Source organism: Taurulus bubalis, assembly GCF_910589615.1.
Source record: "Taurulus bubalis genome assembly, chromosome: 3".
NCBI lineage: Eukaryota > Metazoa > Chordata > Actinopteri > Perciformes > Cottidae > Taurulus > Taurulus bubalis.
The window spans coordinates 16010506-16027759 of record NC_136591.1 but is presented as its reverse complement, the minus strand read 5'-3'; the positions used below and the strand labels follow the sequence as shown (position 1 = coordinate 16027759).

Below are 17254 nucleotides of genomic sequence, written 5' to 3'. Positions count from 1 at the left end.
CTGTCCCGGGACCTCACATCGGATCAGGAAAAACTCCCCAAATAAAGATAGTAAAAACCCTTTCACAGGGAAAAAAGGGGAAGAAACCTGAGGGAGAGCAACAGAGGAGGATCCCTCTCCCCGGATGGACAGAAGCAATAGATGTTATGTGGCCAGAATCTTTAGTCCCCGTCCTGTCCTGCGTCGTGCACGTCCTGTTTGTAATGTTTCCAGCAGGATGCTTTCTATTGCCCCTCAGTAAAAGTTTACAAGACGTGGTACAGGAAGGTGTCCTTAGAAGTTTCCTTAAGAAATACAGCCATTTATGAGTTTTTTTTTCCCAAACAGTAGGTGCAGAAGAGTTATTATCATTAAAATTACACCAAATGCCTTATTTTATTGTTTTACTACCACCGACTGAAGATGAAAGCAGTGAGTGTTGGAGTCACCCTGATTTGGAAGTCTCTAACAAAGAAACAAGATGGAGCTCTGAAATGTAGTTCCAGGTAAACTCTTCCTGGAGGGGAACAGTGCCCTCTTGTGTTTGCCTGAGGTCATTGCATGGGGAAGAGGGAGACGTCAGAATCAAGTTTGTAGCAAAGTAGGTTTCTTTTTACATACAAGTAATTTCCCTTGATGTTTGTTAACACAGAAGAGACATACATATATAATTAAACATTTTGCATAAAAAATGACAATATTAATTAAAAAAAATGCACAATGTATTTGTGTTGGTAAATGAAACAGCTGCAAGACCATTTTATTATTTCATGTTGCCTTTTTACTGATATGTATCAAACACTATTGTTAATACTACTACTGTGTAAATCCATGGCCTTACATGTCTACTCTGTTTTGTTTTATTGGATGTATGAAATCGACATGTGTCAACATTTAACTTGATCCCCGTCTCAGTGGATTGCATGTGGAAGTACTAAGAGATACGGTCTGACGCTCATTAGCGCTCCTGATGTGTGTGATCTACTTTGATTCAGTCGTTCCTTCACCCTTCATGAAGTCGTCTCCAGCTTCTTCTTCCACCGGCCACAGCTGAAGACAACCCCGGCTCGTCGGCGCTTCAGATCCTCCAATTGTTCTTCTAGATGGTCGGAGGCGTCCACAGTGTCCTCAAAGTCTTGCAGCAGGACCCTGTTCCCCAGCAGCCCCCGGTGCTCCTTTAGCCTCAGGTTGTCTCTCAGCAGGCCGTTGCGTGCCTGCCTGGTCCTGGTCAGGAGGTCCCTCTTCCTGGCCACCATGGCTTCCACCACGGCCAGCTGCTCTCGCTGGGTCTGGACCTCCATCTGGCTCCAGAACAGCTTCTCCTTCACGTTTGAAAGGAGCTGTGAAAAAAAACACCGCTCACTCAATTACTTATTACCAAATGACTTTGACGCAATCTGTACCTTTTAGGCCCACCTACCTCCAAGCTGCTGCTGATACTTTTCTGCATCTTTGAAGATTCCTCATGTTGCCTTTCGGTGTGTTTCTTCAGCTCCAGCCTCTCCACCTGCAGCTGCTCAAACTGGCGGTGCCGCGGGTCCCTGGCATGCTCCTCCTCCTTACGGAGCTCCGCCTCCAGCCTGTGAATCCTGATCCTCAGCTTGATGTGCTTGAGGCGCTGCTTGATCAGCTCATGCTGCAGCAGCGTCTCGGTTGCTATGGTTGCCTCCACTTTGGCCTGAGCGGCGTGCCTCCCCAGGCGCCGGCTCAGTGCGGCCACGGCTACTTCCTGCTTCTGTGCCGCCAACGCTCGCCATTCATCTTCCACCTGAGGATGAGGATGAAGATGAGACCGTTTGGCCACCGATCAGTACACCGGAACATGCTATCAGACCCTTTGAGGCACTTGTAGAGGCCTTCTGATTTGGTGGCTGAAACATGGATAACAAGATTGTGTTTTATGCAGTCAAATGAAAATGCATTCATTATAGTATAATAATAATAATTATAATATTCTGAGAGTTCTTGCTAAATGTTTCAATTGTAACTTCTAAAAAGGGAACACTGGGTTCAGATGGCACTATTTATTCCAGGTTTCCAGTTGTATTCTATTAACTCTTTGTTTGTTCATAACTCCGTCCGCTCCACCAGCACCTTGTACTCCTTCTCCCTGGAGGGATAGAGACCGTTTCAAACTCTGAAGTATTTCTTGATCAATAAATACGATTTATTTAAATACAACAAGAAACAATTAAAGTTGATGTATTATTAAAGTTGATGTATTAACACTTTAATGCTCAGCTAACCTGCGCCATCAGGACTGTGGGTGTGGTTTGGTCAGATTTCATTGATAGCACCATTAGGATTCGGCAGTTCGATCCTCGGTTTAACACTTGTAGCTGTGCCTACTGTGTGTGAATGTGTGTGTGAATGCTTCTCCTGATGGGCAGGGGCACTTAGTGAAAGGGTGAATGATGAAGTAGTGTGAAACAGCTTTGAGTGGTCTGAAGACTAGAACAGATCTCTACAAGTACAGGACCATTACCATTTACAACAACACAATTGTGTTCAGATTTAGAATCAAATGTTTCTAAACTCTGATGTTCAGATCACCTCGTTCCAACTGAGCCCCGCCTACTTTCCCCCCAGTTTCGGAGTTTCTGTCTCACTGGTTTGACAGTGAGACAGAAACTCCACATGTTGCTTTAAGGTACAGCCTCCACATCGGTCTCAACCCGTTACATAAACACTCAGCACATCTTTTAGATTGAATACGTTGTAATTTGATGGTGTTGTTCATACACATGACTCATGTACACACTCCTCCTCCTTGTTAACAACAGCTTGTATGTTGTATGTTGAGCCCTCTGAGACACACGTATGATCTATGATATTTGTATATTGGGCTACACACATAATGTAATTTAACTTGAGGGCATTTCGGATTCACAGCTCACAAAAGGTTTTACACAACTCTTTCAACCATGCAGTTGTAGGACTAGAAATTGGGACAAATATTATATATTAAAGAATCTAAAAGCCTTTTATTGACGTTCGCCCTAATTTAATTTCTCCAGTTCTAATATTGCTTATCTGTTTTAGTTCTTTATTTTATTCTATTTGACTTTAACAGAAACTTTTCAACCTTAAAATTATCAGATTTATTCAGCCAAAGTGTGCGAACAATGTAGAAAACCTGCACAGGCCCAGAAGACCAGACCAACCGTGTCCAGCTTCTCTCGGGAATGGAGGCGCTGCCCCTCTGCCTGCTGCTGAGCTGCCTCGCAGTCAGCGGCGAGCTGCTGCTTCAGCTCAGTCAGGATGCTCATGTACTTCTCATACTGCTGCAGCTGCTCTGGCACCGGTACGGCCCGGTCCAGCTGGGCGGAGTCCCCGGCCTTCTTGCGGAAGAATACGGTAAGCTTCATCTGCAGCAGGCGGCACTGCTGGAGGGCTCCATCTCTGTCACACTGCTGGAGGGCTCCATCTCTGTCACACTGCTGGAGGGCTCCATCTCTGTCACACTGCTGGAGGGCTCCATCTCTGTCACACTGCTGGAGGGCTCCATCTCTGTCACACTGCTGGAGGGCTCCATCTCTGTCACACGGCTGGAGGGCTCCATCTCTGTCACACTGCTCCTGCAGGAGGTGGACGGCTTCTTGGTCTGCAGGAGCAGCAGTGGATTTGTCTTCTTCAGCCTCCTCTTCCTCAGCCTCCTCTTCCTCCACGTCTTCCTCCTGTGTTGGGCTGGCGTTCCGTCCCCCCAGGGTATCCAAATGCAGTCTGGGAGGTCCATCGTCATCAATGCTGTTGATTTGAAAAACAATACTCTCCTCGTGGGATATTGGCAGGTCATTCTTCTTCACATCCAATCCACTTTTTTTGATGTAGTCATTGTTTCCACGGTTCTCTTCTGGTTCACAAGGGGCCTCTTCTTCAACAGGGGCCCCTCGAGGGCCTTCAGAGTTGTCTTCATCATGATCTGATGCAACCATGTCAGCTGGGACCTCCTCACTGGAGGCCGCTGATAGCACCCCATCATTCTCCTCATGTTCTGTCTCTCTTTCCATTGGCAATAAAAAAAGAAAAGTTAAGTATTACTAATGTCTCTATAGCTGTAGGGCTCGTGCACTTCCCAAGTCAATGACACGGTTCGTTTTGTTTCGGTCGTCCTGGAAACTGGGATCGGGAGCCAATCAGAGGCGCCCCGAGCTTCCTCATTAATATTAACAACCAGGATGTGAGCAGGTCGCGCGCTGCGAAGCTCGTTGTGCGCAGGCGCGCAGTTCTGCCTCCAACAACAAGAAGCAGGAGCCAGGCAACATGGCCGACCTGGGGAAGAAGTACTGCGTTAACTGCCTCGCAGATGTTACTAACCTGCGGCTCCGCTGCACCGACTGCCCCGATATTGAACTATGCCCGGAGTGCTTCTCGGCCGGCGCAGAAATCGGTAATCACCGGAGATGGCACGGCTACCAGCAGGTCGACGGCGGCCGGTTCTCCCTCTGGGGTCCCGAGGCAGCGGGAGGATGGACCAGCAGGGAAGAGCAGTCGCTGCTCGATGCCATCGAGCAATACGGCTTTGGAAACTGGGTACATCACTTTTTAAGTTACTTTTCCTCCGCCACGCGCTGATACGTCACCAGAGTTGTGTTTAAGTACACGTGACGTGTTCAGGGTAACCGTGATGATATTAAGGGGCGTTCACGACCCGTGTTCTTTTCTACTGCGGGACACGGTGGACGGCTGAGTGGCAACCGTGTGGACGTCAGCTCGGTTCTTCTAGTTCTAGCATGTAACATGTGTCACTAAAGGCACAACAAGACGTTCTCACATGTCACATTGAGGATAGGAGCTTCTGATTAAATTAAAAATACCCAGAATATAGTGCTTACTTTACTTCAGGTTTTTAGATCATATGTATTATCACATGAAAATACTTTGTAAGAACCTGCAGTACATCCACACCAGGAGGAACGTACGAGATCACATGAGACAGAATGTAACAAACAAGGAACTCCTCTAAAGTAGAACTTACGCTATTACATCTTTGTGTTGTAATATTGCACTGTCTCAGTGGAACTTGGATTCCCTTGAATGCATCATTATTGAGTTAACCTACCTGCACTTGTCAGCTCACAACAAATTAACTAAAAAGCTCCAAATGTATAACTAAATAAAAAATAAGAATGAAACATTACAATACACAAAAATGTACCACAAATATCTAAGATAAACCTTGCTAAATGGTTTAAATTCCAGGTTTGCATAACGCCATATTAAAATATGCTAAATGTCAAAAGTATTTACAACAAAATTCAATAAGGTAAAATAAAGGTTGACCTTAAAGTTTTACTATTTGAAGACGACTAGGAAGTTGTAAACTTCCTAGTCATCTTCTTTAAGGTCAAACTTTAAGGTAAACTAGCTTATGTGCTCTCTGGTTACATTCCCAATTCATTAGAATTAACAGTATGTGTTTCTACTGAAACATGTCTTTTTGCGTCATTTTGCATATCACATAGTTCTTTCCTGAAAACGTACTTGGACATTTTCAGGAAATTACGGACCCTTAAAATAACATGTAAATGAAAATAATGGACATAAATAACAGCATTCCTTTGTATTTCTTCCACGAAGGTCGTTATTAACAACTTCCTGTTTGTGCTGTCTCTCAGGAGGACATGGCCGCTCACGTTGGAGCATCCCGAACTCCTCAGGAAGTCATGGAGCACTACGTCACCATGTACATCCACGGAAACCTGGGTAAAGCCTGCATCCCCGACAGCATTCCCAACCGAGTGACGGACCACACCTGCCCGAGCGGCGGGCCCCTGTCGCCGAGCCTCACCACGCCGCTCCCGCCTCTTGAGATCAGCCTGGCCGAGCAGCAGCAGCTGGGCTACATGCCACTACGGGACGACTACGAGATCGAATATGACCAGGACGCCGAGAAGCTCATCAGCGGGCTGTCTGTGAACTACGACGACGAGGATGTGGAAATTGAAATGAAGCGGGCCCACGTGGACATGTATGTGCGGAAGCTCCGAGAGCGCCAGCGCCGTAAGAACATCGCCCGAGACTACAACCTGGTGCCTGCGTTCCTGGGCCGAGACAAGAAGGACAAGGAGAAGGAGAAGCCAGCGGCGCTGGGAGTTATAGGCTCTGCTGGTGGTGTGGGGGGGGCAGGAGCTGGCGGTGGCACACTTGGATCTGGTTCCACCACAGCAGCAGGATCAGGTTCTGTTCCCAGTACGCCCAAAAGAAAGATCACCAAGGAAGAGAAGGAGCAACGGGTCAGACTGCGGGGGCTCTGCCAGTTCATGGCCCATCGGGAGTTTGAAGACTTCTTTGAGAACATACATAAAGAGCGTGTGCTGAGGGCCAAGGTGCGGGAGCTGCAGCGCTTTCGCCGCAACGGCATCACCCGCCTGGAAGAGTCTGCTGAATATGAGTCAGCGCGCCACAAGCGGGAGAAACGCAAGGAGAACAAAAGTGTGGTCACCTCCAAACGGGGCAGCGCAGGAGGAGGCGGGCTCGGCTCTGGGATGGGACTTGGGGGTGGAGCTGGAGGGGGAGGAGGCCTTGCTGGAGGGTTGGGGGTTGGAGGTGGGATCAAAGAAGAGAGCAAAGATGGGGAGTTTGCCGCCATCGAGAATCTGGCGGGCTTTGAGCTGCTGTCCGACAGGGAGAAGGTGCTGTGTAACTCTCTGAACCTCAGCCCTGCACGATACCTGACTGTCAAAACCATCATCATCAAAGATCACCTGCAGAAAAGGCAAGGCATCCCGGCCAAGAGCCGGCTGCCCAGCTACCTGGACAAGGTCCTCAAGAAGCGCATTCTCACCTTCCTCACGGAAAGCGGCTGGATATCCCGAGACGCCTCCTAGCGACCCGTCTCCGATCAGGAAGTAATGCGCTGGTCATTGCTGACAGCTGATTTGCTATAAGCTCCGTGGGCGGGACAAAACTACTGGCTTTTTTCAAAGGTGACCTTGTGAATATGTACATTGCAAAGAAAGGATGAAAAAAAACCTGTTTATTTTCCTACCATGTCTAGGAACAAAAACTAGCCTATATTTTTACATTTGGAAAGGGACCGGGACAAAAATCAACTCTGTGGGTTCAAATGACTTTGTGTCCATATTGTTACTACATAAATGAGAACTACAATGCTAACAAGTATTGCATAGTTGCAGGGAAATGTTGGTGTTAATGTAACAGGTTCATTGATGGTTTTAGATCCAAACACTGACTGGAAAAGCCACTTGCACCTGAAAGAAGGGGACATGAGAATGAATAATTCCATTTCCTCACCGTTGAGGCTTTAGACGTTTTTCAGGATCTCTCCGATTCTAATTTGATCAACTGTGCCAGCTGTTTATCAGTTAAATCTGGACTGCTAGCTGTTCACATCTTGGAACATTTTAAACATTGTTCTCCTTCATCTCCAGTAAACTCATCTTCTTTGACCTTTTTCCCTCTTACTGCCGACAAGTGAAGGAAAAGACGTCCTCCGGCTCTACTGAGCGCTGGCTACTGAAGCAGATTCTATCTGGTCCCACAGTTAACAGTGACAGAGCTAGACTGAGATATATATACATATCTCTATCTATCAGTATTTGTATACATGATGTGAGACAATAAGCAACAAGAACTGTATGTAAATAAATGCCAAAGAATATTAAAAGGTGATTCAGAGACTGTTGTCATTACACAAACTGTCCACTAAAGAGCTGGCAGGGATTAAAACAACCTGCTCAGCACATTTGTTGCTCAATTCTTTAAAGGGCCAGTTCACCACAAAATCAATACTCCATATTTATTCCTCTTACCTTTCGTGTTATTTATCAATCTAGTTTAATTTGGCGTGAGTTGCTTAATGTTGGAGATATCTGCACTCGGCTTGTTGTGCCAAAAAACAAAAATTTGAAAGTCACCAACGATGTCTCTTTCTAGAAATCATGAGCCGTTTACTACAAGGTCAACAAAAATATGTGTTTCTGATTTTGGAGGGAGAACTGTGGCTTTTAATAATACAATTTGTTATGTGTAGATGGCAAATGAATATACATTGACTGCTTTATTGTATTGAATTTTTAAAGCGCCTGGAAACTTGGCATCAGATCTTGTTAAGTATTTCTCCATAGCATTAAATATTGCTAAAAAAACATCTTTATGTCTAATGCTTATAAACCAGCTAATCTGCTTCATCAGGACTGGGTGGAATTTGAAATGTGATGTGATTCCAAATAAGCCCCGCCCAATTTAACAGGTAAGAGGAGTGTTAGGATGATAAATACAATTCCAAGATTATAGTTTGTTTGTTGAGAAGTGATTATGCGTTCCTGTTTAATCTTTTACATTTAGTCGGCAGTGTTCCCCTCAGTCCACACCCTCTGCCTCCTTGTACTTTTTCAAAGGTTACTTCACTTTGTGTTGAAGGCAGAACCAACTGTGGAGGGAGTTAATGTTCTGTCATATTGCATCAATGTGCTACAAACCATATGCACCATTCTTATAGTTAGTTATTTAAAGGATACAGTGATATTTTCTATTTCTTTTTTTGCCAACAAAAAAAGGCTAAAATCAACAATGAGTTAACCCTTCTTCAGAAGATCTTCAACTTCTGTAGAAATCAATGGGCAGTTGGAAGTATTAGGATGTGGACAGATCTGTTCATGGGGTTTGTTGTGAATAAGGAAAATGCTAAATCCCATCCCACATTTCCTGGAAAACACTTTCCCTCTCATTGAAAACACATTTAAAAAGTAAAATGTCCTGGAAAATAACTTCAACATCTTCACCTAGCGGAGCTCTGTAGCATGGCCACTGGAAAGAGATGAAACACATTGTCATGTTAAGTATTGTATACAAACATTCATAGTTCAGGATCATATTAACGTTGAAATGGAAGGTTTGGACTCCAGAGTTTAATAGTAACCTGCTGTGTGTGTGTTTGTAAAAGCACTGTGAAGACACCTGGCTGGTCGGATGACTCATGCCAACGTGTTTTAAACATTGAATAATGTTAAATTTGTCAGCATGTTTGGTTCCATTGCTGTTGTTGACGTGCCTATCAGCTGTTGTTGACGTGCCTTGTCAGCTGGATTTGCATGCACAGTTGGAGGTTCACTAACTTTGAACCAATGTGTTCAAACATTTCTAACGAAGAGGTGGTTTTAAAGAGAAGTTATAGCCATAGCTGCACGTCTTTTAAATCAGACTAGCACATATGGAACATATCTGCTATGATGCAATCTCTCTTCGTCATAACGGAGAGATCCTCACTGACCAAGTCCTGGAAAATGGGTTCTAGAGAAGAGTGGGATCACTGATTATATTTCCCGCCTTATTTAACGATAAGAACCTCTTCATCTGAGTGATCTTCAATGTATTCAGCTCGTGTGACTTGATACTGGGCCTTTGTGGTGCCACTGACCTTATTGTATGTGGAACATCTGTTTTGTCATCTTTTTACATTCATAATGGATCATCTCCGGTACATAGATGTGTTTTCATCTGCTAATGATCAACTAGGTCTGATGGGAGTTATACCATCGACTGTAATAGTTCATTGAAGATGCTGATTGAGAAACAGTCTGAGTACGAGCATCATATTGGTATTGTAAAAAGAAGAACGAAAAAGGGGAGAATATGAATTTTTCAGGTCAGCTTAAAATTGGTGTACGCAGGCTCGGATCCAACCTCCACCCAAACAGCCCCATGCAGAACGGAGCGTTCCCTTTTTGTTTGAATGACAACTTTTGGTAATTCCTTTCGACAGCTTGTAGTTTGGGATTCTTTTTGAGGACCGTTTTCAGATTTTTTTGTGCAACCAAATGTTCCTCATTGTTGCAAAACGGAGTGTTTCGGTGTAAATGGAAAACAACAATTTGATCATATTTTCCCAGTGGGGTTATATTATTTGTCAGGGGCATTTTGCGTATTTGTATGTCACCAAATGTAGATAATTTTGTAAGATAAATTGGAAAAAGACTATAATTACTGACCTGTGAAATGTACAGTATTTTGTGTCATGGAGATGTTTATAGCTTTTGTAATAAAAACTCAAACTGATTTTGGAATACAGAGAAGGGTTGATAGTGATGGCATGCTGTTGTTACCGGTCTGATACTATTGGGCCTTTTTGCTGTCCCGTTATTTTTGTTATTGCACATTTTGTTATTGTATGAATGGAGATGTATTAAAAGTGCAAACACTTTATAATTCTGCATAGTCCTGTTTCCTCATTTGCAGTACTTGTGACCCTGAAAGAGAAAACTACGCCTAAAAAACAAAATGTTAACTTTTGATATCCATTAAGAGAAAGAGCATGTGAAGGTTACAATAGTCACAATGTTTTCATTCACAGTTTTTATACAAATAAATGTCTATAAATTTAAGAAAGGAAGAAATGTAAATCTAAAAAAAATATATATTTGAAAACAACTCAGGAGATTCAAACACTAATTTCATAAAAAAAGACCCATTCACGATAGTGACAACCACTTTATCACAGCAAAGAGTTTGTCAGCCCCCGCCCCCCCAAAAAAAGCATAAAGGGATGGAGAAAATAAACTGTAAATACTATATCTTTTGGGAAAGTTTCCATTTCTTTCCGCTTATCCGGAGTCTGCTAGCAGCAGCTACATTCGGTGTTCCAGACTTCCCTCTCCCCAGCAACAGTTTTCAGATGAGATATACATTCCTCCGGTGAGTCCTGTGTGTCTCCTACCAGTTGGACGTGCCTGTAGAACTAGAGGCCCATTAGGCATCCAGACCAGATGCCCAAACCACCTCAGATGATCCTTTTTGATGAAGGCACGGCGGCTCTACTCCAAGCTCACGGCCTCAGACCTGGAGGTGCTCATCACTGCGTATTGCTGTAGACTGACTGGTGAATGATGACGGCCATGGTCTGATGAAGCCATAGAACAGCTGCAAAGAGAAGAGACTCTATTTGGAGGTCCCCAAAAAACTGGAATTTCATCATTTATTGCACGTGTCTAAATAAAGCAGTCAGCAACCGTGGTGACCTTTTCTTTATTGGCAATAGGGTCACTACAATAAGTAAAAAACTGCTTCTTTGAGGACAACATAGGACTTTTTAGTCGTTTTATTGCCTTCCGGCACCAGCTGCTGTAGGCTCCTCATCCTCTGCTGCTGGAGCTGGGGTTCAGTCCCAGAGAAAAACGGTCAGAAAACCTGTAGCCGGCCTATGCCAAGGTATGTGGCGCAGTACCTCCAACAAAAGACCGGCCATTGTGGTGAATGTGTGCACATATGATGCATAAAGTCCAATGCATTGGTGGCGACTGTATTAACCTTTTGATTGCGTAGTCACAAAATTAAAGTTGCGTAACCGACTAAGGACAAACACACTCTGAAGACTTTAGTCTGTCACAAGTGGACTGTTAATTTAACAGAAAAAGCACTTATGGAAAAAATGATCAACCTGCAAACAGAAAGGGGACATTTCAAGACTACACAATCTCAGAGATAATTGTTGATTTGAAGGGTGATAAAAGCTTGAAAAATGTTTGTTGAAATTGTGAATAAATGGTGGAAAAACATGAAATGTTGTATAAATTAAAAATGCTCAGTGTCAATGAATTTAAACAAATGTTTGTCTTGCAATGAAAGTTTCCTTAATGCTGCAAATGTTTATAATGATGGGGTGGCTCAGGACAGAACTGGGTGTCTATAGGACACATGAGCAAGGATGACCATAAACGCATATCTTGCCACCCAAGTCATCCCAGCATTCTTCACATTGAGGGGAAAAAAAAGAAGCAGAGGCGACGATCAGCCAAAGAAAGTGTGGCTTAGTGGCATGTCTGTCTCTGCTTGTGGACATATTCCCCACATATAACGCAGATATTTTGTTAATTGGCACAAACGCCTCAAAGTTAATAGAACCATGGGAAGAGATCAAGACCATCTGCAGTCACAACTCTACTCGTCTGGTGGTTCAAGGTCCTGTGACTGGAGCAGAATTTAAAAAGGTGTCTCACTGAACAGTTCCTTCTTCAAGGACCAAACCTGACTAGCTCTCATCACTTCTGATGCCAGTGAAATGCATCAAAAAAATCCAGCAAAATCAAAAGATGGCTCCTTATGTAAAAACATAAAGTGGTGCTCAGAATCAGAACAAGCCTTATTGGCCATGTATGAGGACTCTGGTGTTGAACACTGAGTCCACCAGAACGACTGAGAGACAAAGAGCCCTCTGAGCCAGAAGAACAGAAGAAATCACCAGTTATTGGTGAAAGACACTGGACGCTTACATTCAAATAGAAGGCTGGTGGATCACAGAACATCAGCTGGACATGAACTGACGACTCAGTCTAATCCTCATTCTAACCATTGCAGAGGAAACGTGTGTGCACATAATCATTTTCAGGTCTGGAGATAAAAGAAGTCTTCTTTCTGATTTTGAATGGCTTTCATGGACGTATAGTTGTGATGGACCACAGAGATAATGATATCCTTAAGAAGAGCAAGTCACACTTATCAAACAATATGGCTGTGTGTTCGGGTTTGACTGAATAACTGAATCCGATCCATGAGTCGTCAGTCAGTGCTGCAGCTGTACAGGTGAGCGTGTTGTGAGAGAACAACCTCCTCCTCCTGAGTTTTCTACATACCTGCTTTCCCCTCTGCGGTAACTTTGCCTCATGCGTCTCACTCACTGAAAAGGTTTTAAAACTGTGAGCCACCACAAAGTGAGGATTTAGGTTGGTTTAATTTCAGGATGCGTCAAAGAATTTGATCAGTTTATTCTCATGCTGTGACGGCTTGGACAGTATTAAAGAATTCTTCTTGTGGTCTTCAGTTAAAGCCGTTACATTACTGTCAGATTGTTCATAATAACGTCACAATGACGGAGGCTGGCTTACCAGAGCCTGATCATGTCCAATGAATAAGAGAAGGAGGTTTGCACCATGAAGGCTTCAGGAAACACAACTCAATACAAAGTAACATGCAAGCTTTCTTCAGACCCTCAAGTAGCCTCCTGCTCCTTGCTTTATTCACAAAAGTCATTTAAATCTCACAAACAAGAAAAGGGCTCAAGGTTATTAGGGCTTTAAACAAAAGTCTGAAATTATATTTACAGTTCAGAATCAGTACTACTCATAGTTATCTATTAATCATAGCTCACACAAATAAGCCTAACAATTAGAGTTAGGCTTGATGGTTGCAGGAGGAGACATAAAGCCTCCATTTGGGATCTAAAATGACTCACATGAGTAACTGAAATTCTACTGTAAAGACCGTCCTGTGCCAGACAAAGTGTATGTGTAAATGTTTCTGTTAAAGATGGTGGATATTGTCCAGATACAAAGTCCAGCTCAGTTGGCTTCCCGCCTCTTTGACTAGTCGGTTGTACCCAAGGTCATCAGACCCTCAGGCAACAAAGCAAATCCCACTTTGTCACAGTTACATCCACCTTTCTAGGGGGCTTTGGCCACGCCCACCAATGCTGGCCTGAGGGTGCGGCCGTGAAGCTTGTAGCCCACTTTGGTTACCATGGCTACAGTGCCAGGGTCCTTGCCTTCCACAGGGGCGTGGAAGAGCGCCTCATGCTCGTAGGGGTCAAACTTCTGGCCATCAGGGTTGAGTTTGACCAAGCCATGCTTGGTGAAGACCTTCTGGATCTGGACCTCTGTCATCACCAGGCCGTCGTACAGGTTCTTCAGGTGAGGGTTCTGGGTCGTCACCTCCTCCTTGGGCACACAGTCTGTGGCCTTTTCCAAGATGTCGGCCACCTCCAGCAGGTCCTTACAGAAGCCCTGGATCCCTAGTGATGGGAGGAAGTTAGAACATTATTCAACATGCTTTAAATCTCCCAACTGGTCTCCTGGTGTCGTACGTAGCTTTACTTTTTGTAATAGTTGTGACACGCTAAAAGCCAGCATTAGCTAGCCGTCATAGCAGACCACTTAAGGCTGAAGAAGATCTGCCCCGTTAGCGAAGCGTGAGATATTACAGCTTTTTAAAAAGGAGAATTAAAAATAAATAAAATAGACAAAGAATGTACATTTTCCAATTGCCAAACTACACAGACAAGTTGCTATCTGATTTTTACAATACATAATACAGTACAAGTCTCACTTTAAAGCTTGTAACAGGTATACAAAAGATAGTAAGTCACGTATGCACACTCAAATTAGAAATCTAAATCAAGTGCATTATATTATGCAAACAGTGCACGTATAGGTTTTAAGTTACCTAAATCAACAGCCAACCACTTCATGACGACATACAATTTAATCAAAAAGGCTAAAGTTGCCCTTCTTCACAGTGACATCCAGTGGTTAGAACATGCAACTGAAGAGTAAAGATACAACTTTTCTGCAGGATTCATCCAGCCGTCTAGTTGAAATATTGAAAACTGGCAGAGCTAAAATGGAGTCTTTACCGTATAATTTAGCGTCTTCTATCATCTTCTGTGTCCTCGTTCTGAGGTTCTCTGTGTCTGCTAACGCCCGCTTGTACTTTTCCTGAAAACATAGTAGAAAAAGTAAGTGAACATGACATTATGTACAAAGGCTCAGGAATAATCTGTACTTAATCACCATTAGGCATTTTTGGAGAAGTGGTATTGATGAAAATGGAACAGAATTTTGTAAACATGTCCTCCATTCACAAATAAAAAACATTTAATACAACATATTCTTGTAAGACCTTCAATTTGAGCTATTGCTAGTTAAGCTTAAACATTACATACACTTAGGGCTCAAAAGGGGAATCCTATGTTCACAATGCTCACACGTTCAAGCTGTGGCTAATTTATTGTATTACAGACTAATCTGTCAATCCGTTTTTTAATTAATCATAGGGAACATAAATATTATAGACCATCACTCAGTTACTTTTCACTCGCAATGTCACAGAAATTCATTTGAATTTTTAGGATCTACCAGAGACATTGCTTTACACATGTTTCATAGGAAGCCTATATTTCAGTGAAATGAATGTCACTCTTTAGTCCATTTTAAAATAGTTGTCAGGTAAAATTATGAGAGTCACTTAACCAAATAAGTAGAATTCTTCAGGCCATTGTCATTTCAGAATGATGCAGTCAAAATAGATGCAGTAATTATCTAGGTACAAGATAACACCTGTCTGACGACCGGCCTACACTGGTCCAGTACTCACCGTCATGTCTTTCAGCTGGTCCTTCAGCTGGTCCTCCAGCTGGGTCTTCTCCTCCATCAGGAGAGTCTCTGCTGCACTCTGGTCCAGCTTCTCAGCCTCCTCTGACCCGGGGCCATTCTTCTGCTGGGTGGCTGTACACAGCAATCGTGGAGATGCTCTGTTTGGGAGGGGGGAATTTATTTGTCAGTAATATAATATTTGTCAGTTTATTTGATAGTAAATTGGATCACTTTGAGTTTTGGATCACTGGTTTGACAAACAAAACAGTTTAAGACATCACCATGGTAATAATTTGTAGATTATTCAAATCATGGAAATAATTCTTAGGTATAGCCCTTAGTTACATCCTCCATTCGTTAATTAATTTACTGAAAGTTAAGTGTCCTCAACAAAGTGACTCAATAAATTGTGGGATTATAAACAGTATTGTAGGCAGATACAGGAGAAACAAAGCTAATGTGTATGCTTCCATTCAGGGAACAAGGGCTCCTGCTGGAAGGTTTGAGGATTGTGAAAATGATGTGAAATAGATTTTAGTGGAAGAGTTTGAACCCATCGGTAAGTATTGCATATGTTATTTCTCTTCTCCAGAGGCCTTTGTATGTTGGTTCCTTGTCCAGACTTCTCATTGACAGAACCAGACAGCTTAACTAACAGTTGTATGTCTGACGCAGAACGTTGCGTAACTTCATCATGTCATTCAATGACAACGTACTTATATTTAGTATACAGCCTAAAAAGTGGAATTTTGTTGCAATCATAAGTAGGAGTGGAATATTATATTTCACCATACGTTATTATTGTTCTCTGGCCTATAGAGTAGTGTAGAGACATGACAACCATTCACAGATGATTCATCGACATCATGTGAAGCTACACGTTCACTAACGAGAAATGAAACGTTCAATTATCAGATTTAGGAATTCGGTTTGGCATTTCTCTCACTCTCACTCTCACACACACACACACACACACACACACACACACACACACACACACACAGTTTAGCTAGTATATACCAAGTTATGTCATCGTCCTTCTTCGAGCGGTGACATGCTAACAATGACACACCCACCCACCCCTACACTAAATACGCTGATTAGGTACAGTTGTATTAGGTCATGTCCAACACACTTAAACACGTGTCCGGTCAATCAGTTTAAGCCTATGTTCACGTAAAGGTCATCATTAAGAACCATGGTCTAGGAAAGCTAAGGCTGCTAGCCGGGCTGCTAGCCGGGCTGCTGCTCCACCGTTCCCTGAGCAGCCATGAGCTCTCCATCCTGCACAACCTAGCCTAGCCTTGCTGGAACTGGCACATTTCTGTTAACAAAGTCGAGTTTAAGTGTGTTACCTGATTAGCGCAGGTGAAGCTACAAGTGAGTAGCTCTGTCTCACTGCTCGCACACACCAGCTCGCCATTTTCCTTGTGAACCACTGGTGGTAAAACCTCCTTCAGCACACGCTGACGGGACACGCACAGTGATGACAGTCGTGAGCGGTTTGAGCCAATCAGAAGTCAGTAAGAAGAACACTGCTCACATTTGACCAATCAGATACCGAAAAGAGGCTGACGACAAGGTGTAGTTTGGTTGAGCTGAAGTTAAAGGTGAAGGCTCCTCATGTGACCACCAAGGACAGTTACAACAAATCTTTATCAAATTATGGAAACCCATTTCTGCAACTGTGAGAACAAATAAATATCCCATAAATCATTATAACGAGAAACTTTCAAAATAATAACTTATAATAACTAAAGTATCTAATAATTATGAATGAGCATCATATAATTATGACAGGGGCTGCAGTGGAATAGTCAAAAGAGTATCTCCTAGCGTCTAACTCTAACCACTTTTCCTTGACCTTTGTGTAAAACGTCACGGGGTCAAGGAAAGATGGGAAGGATAATTCATGAGGAGTTAGGACAAGACAACCACGGTATTTAGCAAAAACGACTCCACTTTCACTAACGACGTAGTTATGACGCGATGGCAGGCGGATGTTAGTGACGTCAGTCTGCAGCGGTGAAAGTACAATGTTGTAGTCCGAGATGGACTACAATAAAGATCATCTTAAATACTTCGTCTGTGTGTTCTTACAGTGTTGCGTCATGCAGACGATTTAAACAACCCGGTTCATAGTATTACTTTATTAACGAGGTTGGAATCGA

At 43.2% G+C, this 17254-nt stretch overlaps 3 protein-coding genes across 3 annotated transcripts; 1 reads left to right on the top strand and 2 right to left on the bottom strand.

Moving 5' to 3' along the window:
- Positions 1 to 989: 989 nt before the first annotated feature.
- Positions 990 to 3914, bottom strand: cfap184 (cilia and flagella associated protein 184; the record flags this gene model as incomplete). The annotated part of the gene is made up of 3 exons (XM_079215672.1): positions 990 to 1319; positions 1400 to 1747; positions 3144 to 3914. The coding sequence occupies 3 exons, from the start codon at positions 3912 to 3914 to the stop codon at positions 990 to 992; spliced, it is 1449 nt and encodes a 482-aa protein (XP_079071798.1).
- Positions 3915 to 4224: 310 nt separating this feature from the next.
- On the top strand, positions 4225 to 6809 carry tada2b (transcriptional adaptor 2B; the record flags this gene model as incomplete). The annotated part of the gene is made up of 2 exons (XM_079215125.1): positions 4225 to 4512; positions 5598 to 6809. The coding sequence occupies exons 1-2, from the start codon at positions 4243 to 4245 to the stop codon at positions 6807 to 6809; spliced, it is 1482 nt and encodes a 493-aa protein (XP_079071251.1). The 5' UTR covers positions 4225 to 4242.
- A 6111-nt stretch (positions 6810 to 12920) lies between these two features.
- grpel1 (GrpE-like 1, mitochondrial) lies at positions 12921 to 16521 on the bottom strand. The gene is made up of 4 exons (XM_079215932.1): positions 16439 to 16521; positions 15085 to 15241; positions 14345 to 14426; positions 12921 to 13723 (listed from the first exon to the last, which is right to left on the bottom strand). The coding sequence occupies exons 1-4, from the start codon at positions 16504 to 16506 to the stop codon at positions 13377 to 13379; spliced, it is 654 nt and encodes a 217-aa protein (XP_079072058.1). The 5' UTR covers positions 16507 to 16521; the 3' UTR covers positions 12921 to 13376.
- Between the last annotated feature and the right edge of the window lie 733 nt (positions 16522 to 17254).